At 72.2% G+C, this 21647-nt stretch overlaps 2 protein-coding genes across 2 annotated transcripts; both read right to left on the reverse strand.

Annotated features, from left to right (window-relative positions):
• Positions 1-523: 523 nt before the first annotated feature.
• Positions 524-2595, reverse strand: ZNF579 (zinc finger protein 579). The gene is given in 3 exon segments (XM_037518227.1): positions 524-2167; positions 2170-2544; positions 2547-2595. Coding segments are annotated over 3 exon segments (1662 nt in total). The 3' UTR covers positions 524-929.
• Positions 2596-9803: 7208 nt separating this feature from the next.
• FIZ1 (FLT3 interacting zinc finger 1) lies at positions 9804-14420 on the reverse strand. The gene is given in 6 exon segments (XM_037518228.2): positions 9804-10389; positions 10392-10814; positions 10817-11021; positions 12859-13004; positions 13007-13203; positions 14375-14420. Coding segments are annotated over 5 exon segments (1479 nt in total). The 5' UTR covers positions 13164-13203; positions 14375-14420; the 3' UTR covers positions 9804-9841.
• Positions 14421-21647: the final 7227 nt, after the last annotated feature.

Here is a 21647-nt window from a genome sequence, read left to right on the forward strand (position 1 = left end):
CTCAGCGCCTTAGCAAACACCCAGAGTGCCTCCCGGGCACCATGTCCTGCGGCTCCCCAGGTACGACCTGCCCTGGGTGGCCCTGCTGTGGCCTCCTCCCCTCGCAGGCCGGGAGGGCAGTGTCGTCCCGTCTGCTCTCTTGCCATCCCCGGGCCGCGCACCCCAGCCCACAGCCTCCAGGCGCGTTACCAAGCCTGACCGGTCAGTGACCCTCTGAGTTTAAATGGAAGGAGCGGGTGTGGCCGGAGGCCGCACTGTGCTGGACACATGGGGGCGAATGGCGGCTGCTCGTCCTCTCGGACCTGGCCCTGGCCCCCACAGGGCGAGGACCGGCAAAGGAGGACCCAGCTGGGCTCCCCCAGGGTGCCCGGGGGGGGTGTGGCGGCTTCTGGAATCTGTTTCTTCCCACGGGCCTGTCATGGGTTCAGCCCTAAAGGGCGCCCGCTGGAGCCCCTCCGTGTGCTCAGGGTGGCTGGACCGTCCCTCCTGGCCCAGCCCCACAGACAGCCGCACTCGCTCTGGCTTCACGAACTCACATTTATTCACAGACAGACACGGGGACAGGGACAGACCTCTGCTCACGGGGCCCCGGGTCTGGCAGGCCAAAGAGCTGGTGGTGTCCAGTGTGTACAGTGGGGACGGCCGGCGGGGGGCGGCCCCGCCAGTCTCCGTCCTCCGGCCAAGTGTCCTCCGCCTCCTTTCCAAGTCCTCCTGCCTTAAGACACGTGTTGGGGTGAGCAGTTCCTAGCCAGCATGGGGGGCCGAGGGCGGTGGGGAGGGAGGGGCGATCCAGGACCCCCCTCTGCTTAGTGTCGCGCGCTGGAAGGGGAGGAGGGGCGGGTGGGCAGAGGAGGGGGCTCGCCTTCGGCTGCCCTCCTCCGCCTGGCAAACCGGGGGGCTCCCGCGGAGGGGACGGGGTGGCTGTGGGGTCAGGAGGCCAGGCCCCCCAGCCCGCGCAGGTGCGCCTTGCTGTCCAGCTCCTCCTCGTCCATCTCGAAGGCGGAGTGGTCTTGGCTGTCGAAGCAGGAGGCGCTGAGGAAGACCGGGGGCGCCGGCGGCGACTGGGGCGGGGTCCCGGGGGAGGGCGGCTCCTCCTTGATGAGGGCGGGGGCCAGCGGGAGCCCCGCCTCGTCCTGGCCGGCCGGCGGGGGCGGCGGGGGCGGCGGGGGCGAGGGCGGGGCCTGCGCCTGGAGCGCCTGCAGCGCGGCCGCCCTCTCCAGCTCGGCGCGGTGGCAGCGCTGGTGGCGCAGGAGGCTGTAGGCGCGCGAGAAGCGGCGCGGGCAGCGCGGGCAGGGGTGCGGCGCCGGGCCCCCCGCGTGGACCTGCGCGTGGCGGGCCAGGTCGGCCAGCCGCTTGAACTCGCGCTGGCAGCGCACGCACTGGAAGGGGCGCGCCCCGGAGTGGGTGACCCCGTGCTGCCGCAGGTGCGCGCGGCGCCGGAAGCCCTTGCCGCACTCGGGGCACCAGAAGCGGGGCTCCCCGGCGGGGGGCCGGGCCGGGGCGGCCTCCCCGCCGTTCTGCCCGCCCTCGCCGCCGGCCGCGGCGCCCTCGCCGCCCTCGGGCCCCTTCCCTGAGTGCCGGCCGCCGGCCGCCTTGTCGTCCCTCTTGGGCGCCGGCAGCGGGGCCAGCAGGCTGAGCGCGCCGTGCACGCGGCGGTGCTGGCGGAGGTAGGAGGCGAGGCGGAAGGCCAGGCCGCAGTCCGGGCACACGAAGGGGCGGTCGGTGGAGTGGACCAGCCGGTGGCGGGACAGCGACCAGGGCCGCGCGAAGGCCTTGAGGCAGACGGGGCACTGGTGGCGCTTGGGCCGCGGCGGCGGCCCGCCCTCGCCCTCCTGCTCGCCCTCGGGGCGCAGGCACGGGTGCGCCTTCAGCTCGCCCTTGGTGGCGAAGGCCTCGCGGCAGCGCAGGCACAGCAGCGTCCAGTCGGCCTGCAGCAGCACCTGCTTCTCCTCCTGCCGCCCGGCCGCCAGCGCCAGCTCGGCCCGCAGCTCCGCGGCCCCGGCCTCGGCGGCCGCCGCCGCCTCCGCCTCCCGGGGCTCCGCGCCCGCGGGGGCCGCCTGCGGGGCCGGCTCCCCCGCGGGCCAGGGCTCGGGCCACGCCGCCTCCTCCGCGGAGCCCGCGGCCGCCGCGGGGCCGGGCTGCTCGGCGCCGGGGTCCGGCGAGCCCGGCCGGACTCGGCCGCCTCCTTGGCCGCCCTCTCGATGGCCAGCTCGACCTCGCCGCCCGCGTGCTCCTGGGCCAGGTGGCGCCGCAGCTGGGCCGGCTCCGGGAAGGTGCGCGGGCAGGCGGCGCAGCGCAGCGGGGGCTGCGGGCCGTGGCCGCGCAGGTGGCGGGACAGGTGCGCCGGCCGGCGGAAGGCCTTGGGGCACAGCGGGCAGGCGTGGGGCCGCAGGCCCGAGTGGCTCAGCCGGTGCCGCGAGAGGTAGTAGGGGAAGCGGAAGAGGCGGCCGCACGTGGGGCAGGGCAGGGGCGCGCGGGGGGCTCCCGCGCCCCCTCGGCCGCGGCCCCGGCCTCGCCCCCGGCCGCGGCCCCGGCCCCGCCCCGGCCCCGGTGAGGCGGGCTGCCCTGGGCGGGCGGCGGGGGCTGCGGATCCATCCTGCAGGGGGGGGGGGGGGGGGGGGGGAAGCAGACAGGGGAGGGGCGGCGAGGGCAGGTGTCGGGCCGGGGAGGGGGAGGCCGCGAGGGGGGGGGCGGCGGGAGACACGGACAGGCGGACGGACGGACGAAGACGCAGACAAAGACGCAGACAGACACGACGGAGGCGGAGCGAGCAGGGGCCGCGGGGAGGCAGGGGCCGGGGAGGCCGGGGGAGGGGGGAGGGAGGCCGGGGAGGGAGGCCGGAGAGGGAGGCCGGGAGGAGGGAGGCCGGGGAGGGAGGCCGGGGAGGGAGGAGGGAGGCCGGGAGGAGGGAGGAGGGAGGCCGGGGAGGGCGGCCGGGGAGGGAGGCCGGGAGGGCGGCCGGGGGCGCGGGCAGAGCCCGGCCGGGCGGGGAAACAAAGGGAGGGAGGCGGCGGCGCGGACGGGGTCGCACGTGCGGGCGGCGGGGCGGGCGGCGGGCGGGGCGGGCAGGGCAGAGGGGCGGAGAGAGGACACGGGTCAGTGCGGGCCTCTGCTCTCCCGGCCCTGCGGGGCGCTGCAGGCCGCGCCCGGGCTCCGCGGCGGGGGCGGCGGGGGTGTCGCGCGGGGCCCCGGCGCGGGGGGCGGCGGGGGTGCCGCGCGGGGAGAGGCGCCGGGCCGGGCCGGGCCGGGCCGGGCCTGCGAGGAGGGGCTGGGCCGCGGGCGGCCGGGGGGCGGGGGCGGGGGCGGGGGCCGGGCCCCGGGGTGCGGGGCCGGGTCCCAGGGACGGGGCGGGGCCCGGGCCGGGGGGGGGCGCCCGCGGAGGGGGGCCCGGCCGGCGGCTCCGGGCGCGGGGCGGGAGCGCGCGGCCCGCGGGGGCGTCGGCCGGGCCGGCCGGACGGGGGCTGGGCGCGGGCCCGGGCGGCCGCGAGGCCGCGTCCTTACCTCCGCCTCCGGCCCTGTCTCCTGCCCGCGGCCGGGCGGACGGTGGCGGCGCGGGGAGGCCGAGCCCGGAGCGGGAGCGGCGGTGCCACCGCCTAAGCCTTCCCCCCGGAAACCCGCGCGCTCGCGCCGGGGGGGCGGCCGGCCGCGGGCCGGAAGCGGGGGGGCGGGGCGGGCCGGGGCGGGGGCCGCCCCGCCGGGGTCCCGCTCGGGGGTCCTCCGCGCTCCGCAGAGGGGCGGGCCGGCCCGGAGGTGGGGCGCAGCCCCCCAGCACACGCGCCCTCATTCATTCCGCCCGCGAGCGCAGGCGCGCGCCGGCCCGGGCCGCGGGGCGGCGGGGACGGGCGGCGGCCGCGCCCCGGGAAGGACCCGCGCCCCCGGCGGCCGAGCGAGCGCCTCCCCCGAAGCCGTCCCGCGTGCTCGCTCCGTCCCGGGCGACCCGAGCTTCCCGCGGAGACCGGCCCTGCGGGCCTGGCCTGCACCGCCCGCCGCGCACCTCCCCAGGGCCGGCTCTGTCCCGGGTGCTGGAGCCACAGCCTCGCGGACGCACGGGCACCGTCTGAGGGGGAGCCAGGCCGGCCAGACCCACCCGCCCCCCTGGAGAGGCGGACGTGGGTGGGGGGTGGCCCAGAGCCCAGAGGAGTCCTGCGCTGGGCTCACACTGGAGGGGGGTGATCCCTGGAGGTCTTCCTGGAGGCGGCGGCGCTTCCGTGAAAGCTGCAGGATGAAAGCCCAGGCTCGGGCGCAGGGCAGTGGAGTCGGGAAAGGCGTGTTGCAGGGACATGGCCCGCTGTGGTGCTGCTTGAAGAAATGCCTGTTAGGGCCTCCCCTGGTGGCGCAGCGGTTGAGCGCTGGGTTGCGAGGCTGCCCGCAGCCTCTGCAGCGCCAGTTCGATCTCCGGCCGCCGGTGAGGGTCCCACAAAAAAAGAACAAAAAAAGAAAAAAGAAATGCCCGTTAAACACCGTGGACGAGCGCGTGGGCCAGCAGGACCGCACAGGCATGGTTTGGCGAGTGCCTCTTGAGCCGCCGCAGCCAGGGTCAGTCCCGGGAACCACCCATCTGCTAGGTCTGCCTGCTCGTGCCCATCCACCGTGCTATAGGGATGAGCTCGGTGCTGTCGTGGGGCCAGCACTGGCCAGAGTTGCCCACCCACGGGTGCTCGCCTCCACCCAAAGATGGAAAGGCCCCAGGTGATCATGTGAGGGGCTCCGTGGAGCTGGGGGCTGGCGCCTGCACTGGACGCAGCAGCAGGGGGGGGGAAGGCGATGGCTGCACTGTCAGTTCCAGGAACAGGCTTTCCACATCCCTTCTGCAGGTTTTAAAAGTGGAGACCACAGGAAAGGCCTGAGGAAAGGAAGGTGGGGGGGGGGTTGTCAAGATAAAATAAGAGTCAGCCCTTCAGACCCCTCCCTCTCCCACTCTTCCCACTTCGCAGCGAGGGAAAGGGAGGGGCTGGCCGGGTTCAGGGTGGAGAGTCTGGGGGTCCTGTCGCTTCAGAGAAGTGGGGGCCAGCACGCGTGTGTTCCGAAGCTGCTGGTAGGATAGAGGGTGTTTCCTCGGAGACCTGTGTTTGGAGTAAACAGGAAAGACGCCCATGGAAACTGGGCCACTTCGGGGAAGGGGAGCTGAGAGGAGGTGGGGGGTGGCCCTGGGGGGCCAGGCTGTGCCTGTGCGGTGTGGCTGGTAGTCAGTCAGGGTGTGCGTGCCCATGTGTGTGCATGTGTGCACGTGTACATATGGGTGTGAGCGTGTCTTGCATGTGTACGTGTGTGTGTGTGCGCGAGCATGTCCGTATGAGCGCGCACATGCTTGCTTTTTCATTTGGTCAAATACACGTAGAAGACTTACCACTGCCGCTAATTTTTTTTTTAAGATTTATTTATTTATTCATACAAGCACTGGGTACAGTCAGAAGCGCGGGAGGGTGAGAGAATCCACCAGAGCCAGAGCGGGGAGCAGAGCAGGCAGAAGGACCAAGGTACACTGCTGAGGGGAGCAGCGGGCGGCAGGAGAGGTCTGCGCGCCATGTGGGACCCTTGCGGCGGCTGGGGATTGAACCAGCGCTGCAGAGGATGCAGGCAGCTTCCCAGCCGAGCCCTCAACCGCTGCGCCACCAGGGGAGGCCCTGCAGCTATTTTTTTTTTTTTAATTTATTTATGTGTCTTAAGAGCTGGGGCCGAGGCCAGAAGTGTGGGGGGTGAGAGGACTCACCAGAGACAGAGTGGGGAGCGGAACAGATGGATCTACTGAAATCCACTGCTGAGGGGAGCAGTGGGGAGACAGGAGAGGCCTGCTGTGCCATGTGGGTAGCTCCCTGGCCAGGGATCGAACTTGTGCTGCAGTGGCTGCAGACAGCTTCATAGGTTGCATCTTAACCCCTCACGCCCCCCAGGGAGGCCCCCATTGCTGCTATTTTAAACCACACAACCCGGCGACTGAGGGATGATCAGGGCTCTGAGCCCCGGATGCCTTACCAAGCTCCAGGACATTCTGCCACCCAGTCCATTAAGCAGTCGCTTGCCAGCCCTCTCCCTCTGGCAGCCCCGGCATCTCTGAATCCAGGGGGTGCCCACCCGGGCCTGGCGCAGCAAGAGGGCTTTCACCCGCTGCAGGCTGAGCCGGGCTGCCTCTACCCAGCAGGGTCTCCAAGGCCTGCCCTGTGCCTCCCCGCTCTTCACGGCTGTAGTACTCCCCCCACAGCGGGCTTTCTGTGCTTTGGGTCAGCTCTTCCCTGTCGCCTGCTGGCCTGGGTGCGGTTAAGGGCGTTTGTGAGTAAGTTCTTGTGTGACCACCTGTTTGTGTGTCAATATTTTAAAATATTTTTTCCCGAGAGGAAGGAAAGAGGCAGAGAGGAGAGAGGGGGGAGGAAGGAATTCAGGAATGGGGTGGCAGGAGAGAAGCGAGCCGGGCGGGCAGGGACCCTGGCTGGGGCGCTGGGGCGCGGCCGGCCCTGCGTGGGGCCCTCAGGCGGTCAGGGCGGCCGAGGCGGCTGCAGCGGCAGGCGGGGCGCATTCCGCGCCCTGGGAGCCCCTGAGAGGGGTGAGGGCTGGATAGCCACGTGATGGGATTAGAACTTAGGGAAACCCCCGCGGGGCCCGCGGCCGGGCAGGAGCCTGGACTCGAGGCGGCTGGAGGGGCGGCGGGCGCAGGGGAGCGAGAGGAGGGGGCGCGCGGGGCGGGCGGCGCTGGTTGGCTGGGGAGGCAGCGGCCGCCGATTGGCCTCCTGCTTCCAGCCCCGTCCAGTCTCGGCCGCTGAAGCCCCATGACGTCACCCCGCCCGGGCCCCCTCGGGGCCGGGCCCCCTCGGGGGCTCCCTCCCTCCCTCGCTCCGCCTGCAGGGCCTGCGGGTCTGGCGCGTGGGGCCTCCCTCGGCGCCTGGCCGCAGGCACAGCCACCCCGTGCCCGTCCTTCCGACCTCCCGGGTCGGGGTAGCCCTGGGGCGGCTCGCACTCCCCGCTGGGAAGCGTCTGGCTGCCAGGCGGCCCCTAGATCCCTGTCCCCCACTCAGAGCCCGAGGGCTGGGGGCAATTTGCCCGTTTGCCGGCTCCCTCGGCGCCTCGCGCAGAGAAGGGGCTGCACGCGTGTTTGTGGGTGACTCCCGAGGGGGAGCGGGAGGAGGACGAGGTGGCCGCGGGCTTCAGGCGCTGGCCCCGGCCCGGCAGGCGGCGGTGGCGGGCGAATCCCGGCCGCAGGCGGGGAGTTGGGCGCCGGGAGAGTCAGCGACGCCCCAGGGCGGCTGGGGTCGCGCCCGGGGAAACGCGCGCCGAGCTCCCCCTCCGGCGCACACCCGCCAGACGGGCGGGGACACAGCAGGGCCGGGCGCTGCGGGCTGGGCGGGCCCAGAGGGCGGTCCGGTCCCCGGGGCGGCGCCTCTAGCGCCGGGGGGGGGGGGGGGGGGCGGCCGAACCCCCGCGAGCGCACAAAGTTGTTTCTCAGCCGCCAAGCGCCGAGTCTGGACCCCGCGGGCGGCGGCGTGGGGCAGCTGAGCGTCCGGCCCTGCCCGGGGTCTTTCCACGGGCCAGCTGTGAACGGCCCGGAGCAAAAGTGTCCCTTGAAGGCCGAATGCTTGCTCGCCCCGCACCCCCATCTGCATGTCCCCCGACGTGAATCTCGCTCCTTGTGAAACTCAGGCGCCGAGGTCGGCGGGGCCGTGGAAACGTTCTGACGCGCAATTTAACGAATAATCAGAGTCACAGCCAGAGGGAGACCTTGCCGCGCCCGCCGCGCCTGCTCCAGCCCCAGCCCCAGCCCCGAGCCCGCCCCGCGCCCGTCCCCGCCCCGGCAGCCCCTGCGCGCTCTCGGTGCGGGGACGCTCCCGGCCGCTCGCCGCGGAGACCCCGGCCGGCCCGCAGGCGTCGGGACTGGACGTGCAGCCCCGGCCGCTCCCTGCTGCCCGCCTGGCGCCCCCAGCGCTGTCCGCCGCCGCCCGGGGAGGGGCGCCGCAGCCTCTGCCCCCGCTTCGGAGGCTCCCCTTCGTGACCTGACCACCTTCCCGGCCCCACACCCCGAGGGCTTTGGGGTTTCAGCATCTGGGTCTGGGGGCACAGGCAGAGCCGCTGGCGGAGGTCAGCTGCGGGGTGGGGGGCGCTTCCAGGGCCTGCGGGTGCAGGTGGACAGGACACGGCGCCCGGCGGGGTCAGCCCTGCCTGGCGCAGGCCTGTCTGTGGCGTCTGAGAGCCGAGCCCTCGGGAGGGAACCCTCCGCGCCCGCACCCCGGAGCAGCTCTGCCCTTCCCAGGCGGCCGCACTCGCCGTCCTCCCCGACGTCCTCCCGCCCCGTCCCCTCCAGCGCGGGAGCTGTGCACGGGGCGCGAACGCGCCCGCCCTTCCCGCTCCCCACCCCCCCCAGCCCCTGCCTCCAGGGCCCACCTCAGCCTCAGACCAAAGCCACCTCTGCCGGGAAGCCCGCCAGGCTCACCCGCCCTTGCTTCCCTCACACCCTCTTCGTGTCCTTGGGAGGCCCACGCGCGCTCCGGGCCTGCTCTCCCTGCCCGCGGCCCATGCCCTGGGACGTGTCCCCCTGGGGAGGCCCGTTTGCGGCCGGCCCCAGTGGGCAAGACGCCTGGCGCGGAACGGGCACTCGGGGCAGGAAGCCGGGCGGCAACCTGGGGGCCACCTGCTCTGGGTGCTGGATGTCAGTTCTGGGGTGCTTGTTTGGTGGCCCAGGAACTCACTGGGGGAGCCGTCTTTGGGGCTTTTTGGGGAGCACCCTTGGGACCGATGCTCTCCAGGGCGCCAGTGAAAGGGGACGCTGCCTCGGACTTGAGGGCTCTGATGGCCTGAGGTCTTGAAGCTCCTCAGCAGGGAGGGAAGATTCGCCTTTATTTAGGGAGTCTGTCCTAAGGGGGGGTCCCCCTCTCCAGCGAAGGAGCAGGAAATGAGGCGGCGGTGACTGACAGGATGAGGTTTATTGGGGTCCTGGGGACATTGGGGCCTGGGTGGGGGCGAGGTCGAGGCTCATGGGGGCCCCTCTAGCCAAGCCCCTCTGCCCCTTGGGGTGGGGACAGAGACAGACAGACCAACAGCAATGGAAGGGGCAGGCGGGTGCCCGGGGCCGCCTCCCCCACTCAGAGGGGTTGCAGGATGGAATGACGCGGACGGGACACACTGGGGCAGGGAGTGGGGGGGTGTCGGGGTCTGCCAAGTCCTGCTAAGGAGGGGCGCAGGCCACACCTGGGGCTGTCCACGATACGTGGGTGGGGCCTGTGCTCCGGTCAGTCCGTCCTACTGGGTGGGGGGTCTGGAACCGGCCTAGCCTAGCGGTTGGGGTTGGGGTGTCATTAGGGCTGATGTGCTCCACAGCAGGGAGCCCTACAGGGGGCCCGAGGGCAGGGGCACTGACCCTGGTCCTCTTTCAGCATCGGGAATGATGTGGGGGAGGCAGATTCAGGCTATATCCATTTTCTGGGGACACCAGTGACTCTAGTGGGTAGTATTTGGAGGAGATCCAGGGAAATTTGGGGGCATGGCCCCCCCACATTCTCCAGATCAAGATATCTGAGTGGTTGGGAATGATGGCTCTCGGGGAGAGGGGCTGTCTCCCCTTGGGGGGCGGCCCCTCTTTCATTATCAGGCCCCTCATGGTGGCAAGTTCTTGGGAGGCCACGGCTCCTTGCGGGGCCTCCCGCCGCCCGGGCGGCCTGTGGCTTGGCGAGGGGGTGCCCGGGCGGGTTCCAGGGACCTCCAGTTGAAGAGTCTGTAGGTCAGGGGCCCCACCCTGCGGGCACCTCCGTCCACGTCCGCGCGGGCACGGGGCGGGCGTCTCCGCGGCGGTGCCCCTGGCCTCGGGACCCGCGTCCGGGCTGGGCCGGGCTCCCGCGGGGGTCCCGCCCCGGGGCGGCGCCTAGTCCATGCCGCGGTGCAGCTTCAGGTGCCGAGAGAGGTTGCTGAGCGTGATGAAGCCCTTGCCGCACACGTGGCAGGGGAAGGGCCGCTCGGGGCCGTGCAGCAGGCGGTGGCGCTTGAGGTAGCACTCGTGCCGGAAGAACTTGCCGCACTCGAGGCACGGGAAGGGCTTCTCGCCGGTGTGCACCAGCACGTGCCGCTCCAGGTCGCGCGGCGAGCGGAACAGCTTCTCGCACTCGGAGCAGCCGAAGATCTTCTTGCCGCGGCCCGAGCCGGCGGCGGGCTCCCCGGCCGCGGGCGCGCCCTCGGGGGCCGCCGCCTCGGCGCCCGCGCCCTGGCCGTGGCTGGCGCGCCGGTGCTCCTCCAGGGCCGCCAGCGCCGCGTACAGCGCGCCGCAGTGGCCGCAGCCGAAGGCGGCGGGCCCCGAGTGCGCCTCCAGGTGGCCGGCCAGCGCCGCGGCCGACGCGAAGAAAGTCCCGCAGTCGCACTGGTACAGGGTGTCTTCCGACGGCTCGGCCGCGGCCGCCGGCGCCTCCCCGCCGCTCTCGGGAGCAGCGCCCCCAGCTCGGGCACGCCGCCCCCCGCGCGGCCCAGCAGCAGCCCGCCGTCCCAGGCCGGGGGCGCGGCGCCCGCCCCTGCCCCTGCCCCTGCCCCGCCGCCCTCGCCCGCCGCCTCCGAGGCGGCCCCCGCGGCCCAGGCCTGCGCCGGGGGCGCGCCGGCCGCCTGCAGGTCGTGCGTCAGCTTGTGCCGCTCCAGCAGCGCCGGCGCGTTGAAGTCGCGCTCGCAGCGCGGGCACTTGAAGGGCTTCACGTCGGTGTGCGCGGCCCAGTGCGCCGCCAGCTCGCGGCCCTGGTCAAAGCGCCGCGCGCAAGCGCCGCAGGCGAACGGGGGCAGCGAGGCCGCGGCCGCCGCCTCCGCCAGCCCCCAGCCGCCCGGGCCCGCCCCAGCCCCCTCGGGGCCCTCGCCCGCGGCCCCGCGCCCCCGCACGCCGAGCAGGGCCCCGCGTTGCAGCAGACGGAGCAGGGCGCGCTCAGGGCCGGGAGGCCGGGGCTGGGCTGCAGCGGAGCCGGGAGCACCCCGCGGTGCTGGCGCTTGAGGTGGCGCCCCAGGCTGGAGCGGGAGGAGAAGCGCAGCTCGCAGACCAGGCAGCAGTAGGGCTTCTCGCCCGTGTGGACGACCTGGGTGGCGTGGGGGGAGGAAAAGCAGGGCATCAGCGCTGAGGGTCTGGCCCGGGATCCGGGGACCCGGGTGGACCTGACTCTGCTGCCTGCGCGGGCCCCCAGGCCCAGGCCCAGCCTCAACACTCGCGCCCGAGGTCTCAGACTCAAAGAAGCCAAGTCCCTGCGGAGCACCGCGCATACTGCCCCCCAGGTGGGGCCCCCCTCCTCCAGGCCCTTCCTCAGCCCAGCAGGGCCACCAGGGGGCTGTGACCCCGGGGCGGTGATGATGCAGGCTCAGCCCTGCCTCTGCTTTTCTCTTCTGCACAGTGGGCACAGCCAAGCTGTGCCACCCCAGTGGCTGGCTGTGAGGACAGCACCAGGTCCAAGTAACAACTCAACCCCCCAAAACTAGACTTAGTGCTGAAGTTTCCCATGGCTGTGGCCCCCGAGTCAGTGTCTGTTGGGTGGTGGAGGGGAAGGTGGAGAGGGGCTTTCCCCATCCGCTGGACTCTGTAGAGACCTGTCTAGCCGAGCGAGGTCCAGCAGGGCTAGGTCCATGCTGCCCTGGGAGCAGCCACCAGCCCCGTGTGGCTACAGAGCACTTGGAATGTGGGGAGCGGGGCTCAGGAGAGCCTTTCAGAGGGCGCTGGTGGCTAAGGGGAGAGTCGGGAATAAAGGAGAGGTGCTGGGGGCTGTGTCCAGCGGACCGTGCCGTCTGCCCGCAGCCCTGTGCGGGTGGGGAGTGTGAGCTGCGCAGACTCGCAGTGATGGGATCGGAAGACCACGGCTGAGTGCTCAGCTGACCCTCTGGCTCTGACAGTTGCTGCCACAGGTCACCGTGTGGGCGTGGGTGGATGCGGTCATGCTTCCGGGCCCAGCCGAGCACTGTGCTTGGCCCAGCAGGTGCACCGTCAGTGTTCAGCGGAGCTACCGCCTCAGAGAGCTGTGACTGTCACATAAAGTAGAAGAATCCCCCAGGCTATTCTAAGGATTGGGGGTCCTGAGTGGGGGGAGTGGTGCCAGGGCACTCTGGTGGCTGCAGGGGCTGAAGATCAGTGGGAAGACACAGGCGGTGGGAAGGTGGGTTAGGAAGCTGGGCCAACAGTCAGGATGTGAGATTCTGAACCAGCAGTGCCCCGGGAGAGAGGAGGGGCAGTGAAGCCAGAGACCCAGCTGGTCCTACTCAGCCTGGGGCGGGAGTGTCCGGGATGAAGAATGAAACTCCTGACAGCCTTGCCTGTGAGTGTGTGCCCTGTCATGCCCTGGGGTGCCAAGCACCTCCTGCCCTGGGGCCTTTGCACTTGCCTGCGATGCTCTCCCCATGATGGACTCCTGCCGGGCTCTGCTCAAATCCCCCCCTGCCCCGCGGCCCGGTCTGAGCTCTACCAGGGTAGCCCGACGCGGACTGACAAATGTCCTTCCCAAGACACCTCCCTTCCAGGACATTCTTTCCTGGAATCTGCCTTCTTGTTGGCGGCCTCCTGCTCACTTCAGTGGGATCGTTCTGGGCAGGCATAGGCTCTGCTGACAGTGCCTTGGTGCCCAAGGGCTAGCAGGGGCGCAGAGTTCCTAGTGCCTAAATAAAGGAGCTGTGTACACAGGCGCGGGAAATCTATTTTTAAAGAAAGGCAAGGGGGAAGATAAACAGAATGGTAGGGGCTGGAGTGGGGGGTGGCATTTGAGCAGCCGGGGAGGGCAGGCGGTGCAGGCAGGGCGAACTGGGGTGACTGTTTCGCTTGGTGAGTGGGCTGGTGGCCGCTGGCCAGGCACTGTGGGGGGAGGAGGCAGGCGAGCGTGCAGCTGGGGACCTAGGGCTCGGGGCCACCCTGCCAGGGCCAGGCAGGCCGGGACTCACCTGGTGGTGCAGCAGGCCGGTGGAGTCCCGGAAGCCCTTGGGGCAGGCAGAGCAGCGATAGGGCCGCTCACCAGTGTGCGAGCGCAGGTGGTTGGCCAGGTTGAAGCTGTGCTTGAAGCCCTTGCCACAGCGTGGACACGCGTGGGCTTGAGGGCCGTGTGGCGGGCGAAGTGGCGCCGCAGGTCCGAGCGATAGCGGAAGCTCTTGCCACACTCGCTGCAGTGGAATGGGACCCGCGGCGTGGCGGCGGGGGGTGCGGGGGCCGGCGCCGGGGCGGGCGGCGCCGGCAGTGGGGCGTCATCCATGGTGGCGAGGTGCGAGGGCAGTGGCCAGTGGGGGCTCTCTCTGCAGCGGGGGAGATGTGAGGGAAGGTCAGGGACATCACCCGACACCCCATCAGCCCCCAGACCCACTCCATTTCCTTGGGACCCTCAAGACCACACCCACATCCAAGCCACACCCCGGGCTCCTGCAGCTGTTCCGCTCATGCACAAACTCCTAACGGCTCCTGTGCCAAGTCTCCTGATCGCCGTCAAGTCACTTGTCCCCCACTTAGACCCCGCCTCGCCGCCAAGCCCCGCCCACTGCTGTCCAGCCCACCCAGCAGGATCCAAACCCGCCCAGTGTGCCTAGGCCCGGCCAACTCGCTTGGGTCTCTCGTGCTCCCTGCAAAGCCCCGCACTTATCAGAACCCTCTGGGTTTCCCTGACAAGCCTCTCTAAATGCGCCTCCCGTTGCAAGGACGACAACATCCTCCCATGAAGATTCTCAGCCAGCGCGAGGACAGAGAATTGGGGCGGGCACCCTCGGGCCAGCCATGCAGGGGGGCAGAACAAGCCCTGGTGTGGGTGACAAAACCCACAGAAGCCCCTTGGGCCGTCGCGCGCCAGAGTGGTGTCTCGGCTTCGGCAGCTGGTCGCGCGCCTGGAGGTACCCAGGCCCTCCAGGCCGGGCAGAGTCAGAGCCTGGCCCGCCCCCTCGAAGTCATCTAACTGGATCACGCGGACTTGCTATTGCCACTGAAATTCCCCAAATGACACCCCTACGCCCCACTCCCTCACACGTTCTCCAGCCACACCCCCAGCCAGGCACCACCCCCGCTCTAAGCCCCACCCCTCCGCCTGCGCTCCATTTCCCCCCACACCCGAGTTGAGCCCTTCTACCCCTCGTCTCGGACCCGCCGCGCGGACTCGAGCAGCCCCGCCCCTCCCTGGCCCCGCCCCTCCCAGGCCCCGCCCGACCGGTGCTCCGCCCAGTCGCCGCAGGCCCCGCCTCCTCCCGCCCGGCCGCCCGCGGGGCTGCCCCTCAAGTCCGCCCGAGGGCCGGCGAGAGGGGCCTTTTGTGCCCCTCCCCCTGCCCCTAAAAGGTGCGGCCCGGGCGCCCGGGGCGGGGGCGCGGCGGGCGGGCCCCGCGGCCGGGCGAGGTCCCCGCGCCCCGACGGAGCGGGGATTCGGGGGCCCGGGGGCGGCCCCAGGAGGCCGGGGAGGCCGGGCTGCTTTCCTCTTTAATTACTTACACCTCCCTCTGGGCGCCGACATTTTGGGCAGCGGGGGCAGCGTCACTTCCACCCGGGGGCCCCTCGACTTCCGTCTGGACTCCCTTCTCCCCCGCACTCCCCTTTCTCCCGCCCTCTAGGCCTCCCCCTCCCCGCCACCCGCCCTTCTCCCCCTTTCCTGTCCCTTTCCCCGCGCGGGAGGTGAGGGAAGCCGGGTCGGCGCCATCTTGAGTGAGGGCAGAGGAGGGGCGGGGCGGGGCAGCCCCCGGCGCCATACGGACTGAGGGCACCGGGCCCGCCCGCGGCCCGTCGCCCCGGGTCGGCGCTTGCGGGCGTTAAGGTAGAGGAGGGCAGGTGTGACTCCCCTTTCGCAGCCTCAGGCTACTCCTGGGTAGGATGTAGACTCGCTTCAGGAGGAAGGGGAAATCAAGGGCGCAGACTGCGCGGCCGACCCAGGAGGAAAGCGCAGGCTCCATCTTGTCCTCGCCCCTCCAGGCGGCTCTGAAGCCTCGGGCGCCATGTTCGTTACGGGAATGAGCCGCCATTTCCCGCTCATCCTGCGTCCGGTACCTGTCTTGGCCTGGGTCCCCGACTGGGGCTGTGCGGGAGGAAAGCCGCAAAGCCTGTGGGGCCGGGGACGTGTTGGTGGGCGGCGACCGTCGGGGCCCCGAGGCCGACGGGTGTGCACACGCGCCCTGCCTTCGCGACGTGACCGTGACCGGTCCTTAGGACCCAGCGCGGCCCCTTTGTTCCCCGCGGGCGCGCGGCCCGACGGCGGGGGGCGGCGGGGGAGGGGCGGCCGGCGTGGGCCCCGAGGGGCGGGGCGTCCCGCGCGCCGCCGCCGCCGCCGCCGAGGGGCAGCCCCCGCGCCCCCGCCCCTCGCGCCGCCCGCCGCCCCCGCGCGCGCGCACAGTCGCGGGCCCAGCGACATGCAAATGAGGTACCCGAGAGGCGGGGGGCCCGGCGGGGGGAGGGGGCGGGGGGGCCGGGGCCGCGCGCTCCCGGGGCGCGCCCCCACACCTGCTCCTGCCTCCGCGCGCGCCGCGGCGCGCGCCGACCTCGCGCCCCGCCGAGCCTCCCGGGCGCGCGCGCGCAGACCCCCTTCCTGGCGGCCCCGCCGTCCGCGGCCCGCGCCGCTCATTGGCCGCCGCCCCCGCAGGGCCCGCCCCGCGCGCGGGTCTCGGCGCTCGGGGGCCCCGGACGCGCGCCGGCTTCGGGGCGGGGGCGGGGTGCGAGGGGCGCGGGCGCCCTGCCGGGGCCCCGGGTTCCAGCCCGGGCGCCCCGCCGCGCGACAGCGTGGCCGCGTAGCGCGGTGCCCCTCTGGCCGCGGCCCGCGCGCCGCGCAGCCCCCGCTCCCCGCGGCCTGCCCCCCACCCCGGCCCCCCTCGTGGCCCTCGGCCTCGGGCGGGCGGGCACGCGGTGAGGCGGGTGGTGGCCCGGCGGGGGCTCACCGCGGGCCAGCCCGGGCCCCGCGAGTCCGTCTGGCAGAGGCGGAAACTGGCCCCGAGCTTAGGGCCAAGTCAGCTGTTGGCAGGGACAGGGCTGGATTCGAACCCAGGGCCGGGACCCTGCGCCCCACCCCCGGCCGCCCCTCGGGTCCGTTCCTCTCGCTGCCTGGGCCGGCTCCAGTCTGGGCCCCGCCACGCACCGGCGGGGAGCTGGGCTCGCCCGTGCTCGGGTCCCCGCGTGCAAGGCGGGGCTTCTCCGAGGGCCGGCGCGTGCAGACCGGCCTCCCGCGTCCTGCTTTGCCAAAGGCTTCACGGGCTCAGGAGCCAGGGCCTCGCCCGCCCGCCCGCCCGCCCGTGACTCCCGCGGGGTGTGCACCTGCTGCCCCCCTGGCCGCCCAGCCCAACACCTGGGAGCAGCTCCTTCCTCCAGGCCTGAGCCCTCCCCAGCCCCGCCCATGGGGGGGGCAAAAACATCTCTGAAGCCTGTGTGGCCCCAGCTTTGTGGGTCGAGGAAGCAGCGTGTACCCCCAGCCGGGCTTTCCCCATCTTCACTGGCTTTGCCATTCGGTGCGGGGAGAGGCCGGGGAGGCGTTGTCTTGCGCTCCGTCCCGCAGCCTGACTGGAGTGTGTCCAGGGGAAGGTCAGCCACACCCGGGCCAAGAGCCTCACACCAGGGATGGGCGAGGTGTTGGGGGACACAGGGCGCTCCAGACTCTCCCTGCACTGACGGCTGCCCCCTCTCTCCTCTTAGCCTGCCTCCAGTGCCCAGACCCAAGCCCCCCAGCCAATGGACACCCCCAGCCCAGACCCGTTGCCTTCGTCTTTGCTCGGGGAGGAAGAAAAACCTCAGGCCTTACCTCCTCCTGTTCCCCGGGGCCGTCGAGGCCGACGTCCCGGGGGGCCCACCTCCTCGAACCGGACTCTCAAGGTCTCCCTCCCTCGCAAGCGGGGCCGGCCCCCCAAATCAGGGCAGGAGCCCCCGCGGGTACAGGGGGCGACAGCCCCAGTGGGCAGCGGCGGTGGCAGTGACCTCCTGCTGATCGATGATCAGGGCGTGCCCTACACAGTCTCTGAAGGGTCAGTGGCAGGAGGGCCAGAGGGCTCCGGCCCCAAGAAAGCCCCTCACTTCTGCCCCGTGTGCCTGCGGGCCTTCCCCTACCTCTCCGACCTGGAGCGCCACGCCATCTCGCACTCGGAGCTGAAGCCGCACGAGTGCAAGGACTGCGGCAAGACCTTCAAGCGGTCCAGCCACCTGCGGCGCCACAGCAACATCCATGCCGGCCTCCGGCCCTACCGCTGCCCGCTCTGCCCGCGCCGCTTCCGCGAGGCGGGGGAGCTGGCCCACCACCACCGCGTCCACTCTGGGGAGCGGCCCTACCAGTGCCCCGTCTGCCGGCTGCGCTTCACGGAGGCCAACACGCTCAGGCGCCACGCCAAACGCAAGCACCCGGAGGCCATGGGGGTGCCCCTGTGCCCCCCAGACCCAGGGCCTGAACTGCCGTGGGACGACGAGGGTGTCCCGGCCACAGCTGGGGCCGAGGAGGGGGAGGGGGACGGGGAGGCGGGGCCGCAGGGAACAGCCCGGGCCTGACCCACAGCCCCAGCCGCCTCGCCCAGGGCCCCGCGAGGCGGGCTCAGCAGGCGGGCGCCTGGGCGAGGGGGCCGGGCCGCACCCCTGTCTCGCCGGCCTCCTGCTGTGGGCAGGGCTGGAGGGGGAGGGCCCGCACCTCGGGGTCCCGCCCCCTTCCGCCACCCTCCCCCGGACTGACTCGGAGGCAGGGCCCGTGGAAATAAATCTCTGCCTCCGGCCGCCTGTGTGTGTTCAGTGCGGCCCGGGCCGGCGGGAGGCCCGTCGGCGCCGCATCAGCCGGACGCCGGGGACGGGCGACGGCCGGCTCCACCGGCCCCAAGCTCTCCCGGCAAATGTCCACCCTAAGGAAACATTGACCCGTGTGCGCAAACGTGCTCTGGGGCCCCTTCCCCAGTCCCGCCAGCTTCCTGGGAGCTCGCAGCCGCCGCGGGGCGCCCCGCATCCTGCGCTGGAAGGAAACAGCCGGGCCAGAACCAGCACTGCGGGCCGCGGGCGGCGGGCGGGGCGGGGTTGAGGCCGAGGGGGGCTGATCGGGCCAAGGGGTGCGAACTCTGGGGGGCCTGAGGGGGGAGGCCCGAGAGGGTCAGGGGCCTGTGGGCAGGGGTGAAAGCGACGGGGGCGCGGGCGGGGCTTATCTCAAAGGGCTGGGGAAACCTGCAGAGGCGGGTGCGCGGTGGGGCGCTGCGGGGGGGCGCGACGGTCAGAGACGCGGGGGCCGGCGCGGCGCCTGCGTCGGGGGCGAGGCCCGTGGACGGAGGGACCCCGAGTGTGGCCAAGCTGGGGCCGCGGCCCCGACGCGCACCAGGCGCTCCCGGGGGGGTTCGAAGCACAGGCCCGGGCCTTGTGAGCGCTCGACCCGGGACAGGCCTGGGAATTTGCGTGCGGCGCGGCCCACTCGCCGCGGCCACGCGGAGCCCCCGCGGGGGGCCTGCTGCCCGGTGCCGGCAGAGCCCCGCGCAGGCTGCGGGCGCGGCCCCAGGGGCGCCGGGGCGGGGCCGGCGCGCGCCGATTCGCAGGCGATGGGCGGGGCTTGCGGCCTTCGACCCTGAAATGGGCGTGCCCCGGGGCGGGGCTGGCGTGGGGGCGGGGCGTTGCCGGACGTCGGGAACGTGTGGGCGGCACCCTAGGAGGAGGCGGGCGCCCAGGGCGCAGGCGCGCGTGGCCCCGCCGCCCGCCGGAAGCGGCCTCGGCTGCGGCCCGCGGCCCTGACCCAGTGCGCAGGCGCGCCTCCCGCCCGGTCGCCGCCGCCGCCGCCGCCGCGCCGCCCGCGGCCCCTCCACGCCGGCGCCTCGGAGCGCGGGCGCGACTTCCGCTTCCGGCGGGCGGCGCGGGGCTGCGGGGAGGGGAGGGGGCGGCACTTCCGGCCGGGCCCTCGGGTCTCCCGGAGCCGCGGCGCCTCCTCGCTCCTCGGCCTCCTCCCGGCGGAGACCCCGGCGCGGGTGAGTGACGGGCGCGGCCCGGGCGGCGGCGGGGCGGGGCCGCCCGGCCCTCGGGCCCCACTCGCCCGCTCCCTTCGCTGCTCCCGCGAGCCCGGCGGCGGCGCCCTCGGCGGCCGCGGAGCCCCCGCCGCGCCCGACCTTGCGGCCCGGCCGCCCCCTGCCGCTGCGGGGACGCCCCCGCCGCCCCCCGCCGGCCCCGCGCTGCCCGGCCCGCCGGGGCGGCCTGTCAGCCGCGGACCCTCCCGGAGCGGCGCCGCTCCCGCCGCCCGCGCCCCGCCCCCGCCGGCGGGCGCTCGGGCCGCGGCCCCGCGGGGTGCCCGCCCGGACGGCCCCCCCGGCGCTGGCACCTGCCGCCCGACCGCCGGAGCCCCCGGCCGCGACCGCCGCCCGCGGGGCCGCCCCTGGAGGGGCGCCCGTCTGGGCCGCGCCGCTGGCGGGGGCACGCGGGCGGGGGCCAGCGGGGCGGCGAGCGGCGAGCCAGCCAGTGCCGGCCTGGGCTCTCCGGGCCCCGCGGCGCTTCCCCCGAGCCCGAATTAGCAGTGACGTAGGCATGCCCAGCCCCGCGGCCGGCCCTGGGGATGCCGAGGGCAGAGAGCTGGGGTGCCCGCAGTCGGGGGGCAGCAGAGGCCCGCGAGGTTGGAGCTGAGGAGCTGAAGGGAGGCACCCGGAGAGGCTGCAGGTCCTAGGGCTTTGGAGGTGAGGACGTTGCCATAAATGATCTGGCCTTTGTCAGCTCTGCTAAGTCCAGAATGTTCTTCATTGGCTCAGCACACTGGGGGTGCCCGGAGAACAAAGTAGACAAATCCCACCGCCCTGGTGCGGTGATGCCAGTTCATGGGACAGACAGCTGGAAGCCAAAATAATTGGCGCCCGAGCGTGTGTGCCCTGAGCAGGAGGTGAGGGTGTAGGGCTCCAGGGGCCTGCGGCAGGAGGGCCTCTGTCAGACGTTCCCATTAGCAAGCCAGCCGCCCCCCATCACACCTGTGTGTAAGCTCCTCTCAGACAGCTGTGGCCGGGGGCTGCGCCCAGCCTGGAATGGCTGAGGACTGCCCTGGGTCCCACCTTGCGCTCCTCCGAGCAAACGCTCCCTCTTCACCTGGACTCACGTGCTCACTGGTTCCACAAGCCCTTGAAACGGGCACCGTCCTGGGGGTGGAGCAGTGGACAGAGCTGGTAGAAACCCTCACCTGCTCGCAGCCCCCTTCCAGAGGCGGGGGAGGGAGCGCCCAGCACCAGGACAGTGAGCAGGGTAAACGCCCTCACCTCCAGAGCCCCCTTGGATGCTGCTGCTGGTCAGCGGGGGGAGCGGGCTGGGTAGGGCAGGGTAGGGGTCACAGGTCATGGGCCTCGCCAGGGAGCAGATGCTCAGCAGAGTTGTGAAGGGGCGGGGGGCCACAGATGTGGGTGGTAGAGCAGGGCAGGCGGCAGAGCGGCCGTGCAAAGGTCCTGGGGAAGGAACGCAACCGTCCTGGCCAGTGGAAAAAGAGCCGGACCCGGAGGGGACCGGGCAGGTCACTGTCAGGGTGTTACCGAGCAAGCGGGTCACTGGGGTTTCGGCAGAAGAGGGACGCCTCCTCCTGCGTGCGAGTCAGCCTTAGCCGCACCCGTGCTGGGGGTCTGCTGCGGGGCTCAGTCACGGAGCGCCCGGGAACGGGCCTGTGAGCCGCTGGTCAATGTGGGCGGCAGGGCAGGGAGGTGTGGGGCGGTGAGCGTTTGCAGCATGGGCTGGAGCGGGTTTTGTCTGGGAGAAAGGAACATCAGGACAGCACGTTGTAGGGACAGCACACCCCAGGAGCCGTCTCCCGCATCCGCTCCTGCGCTGCACTCGCTAGAGCCGTGCCTTTCGGGGGTCAGTTCGCCCCTGGCCCTCTGTCCCTTCCCCCAGACAGCGGTGCTGTGGTAGCCGCCCCCTCCCCCCCCGGGCACGCGTGCGGGGCTCTGACCCCACTTGGCACCAGGCCAGGACCTGCCCTCAAGGCAGCGTGACCGCAGAGTGGCCCCCAGGTCCCAGCCTCAGAGAGACCTGGAATCTAATTCCTGCTTTCCCCGTTACTGGCACCTGAGCGTGGGGCAATGCCCTTCAGCTCCCCCATTTACAAAACGAGGCCAGTCGCAGCATAGCTCTGTGCGAGGCCTGGGGGAGCTGGCCCCTAAGCTGTCACAACTGTGAGCGTCACTGTGGGGCTCCGGCCCCCCATCATGCTCTCCGCATGGCATGTCTACCCCTGGAAAGACACCAGCTTAGGGGGAAGTGTCTCCTGCTCCAAGGGGGGTCATGACCCTCACCCCTGCCACTCTTTCCGCAAACAGCCCTTGGACCCCAGAATCATCCTGTCAGCTCCATCTCTGCTCCGCACCCCCTCCCTCGCCTGGGGAGTTTGCCCCTTTACTCACACGCTTCATGCACAGAAGCGTCACTTCATGCACAGAAGCGTGCCTCTGCGTGCCGCCTTAGCTGCATCCCCTCAGTACATGGGGTCTCCGTTTTTATTTTTATTTATTTTTTTAAAGTTTATTTATACAAGCACTGGGTACAGTCAGAGGCGGGTGAGGGTGAGAGGATTCACCAGCGCCAGAGCGGGGAACACAACAGGCAGACTGACGAAGTACACTGCTGAGGGGAGCAGCGGGCGGCGTGGGACCCTCGCCGGTGGCCGGGGATCGAACCAGTGCTGCAGAGGCTGCGGGCAGCTTCCCAGCCCAGCGCTCAACCGCTGCGCCACCAGGGGAGGCCCAACATTTTTATTCATCTAAGGAGCCAGTGACTCTTCCTGGACCCACTGGTGATGTGGGGGGTGTTGAACTCCCATGTCCCA

This window comes from Talpa occidentalis, unplaced genomic scaffold (genome assembly GCF_014898055.3).
Source record: "Talpa occidentalis isolate TD23 unplaced genomic scaffold, MPIMG_talOcc4v2.1 talOcc4.17, whole genome shotgun sequence".
Lineage (NCBI taxonomy): Eukaryota > Metazoa > Chordata > Mammalia > Eulipotyphla > Talpidae > Talpa > Talpa occidentalis.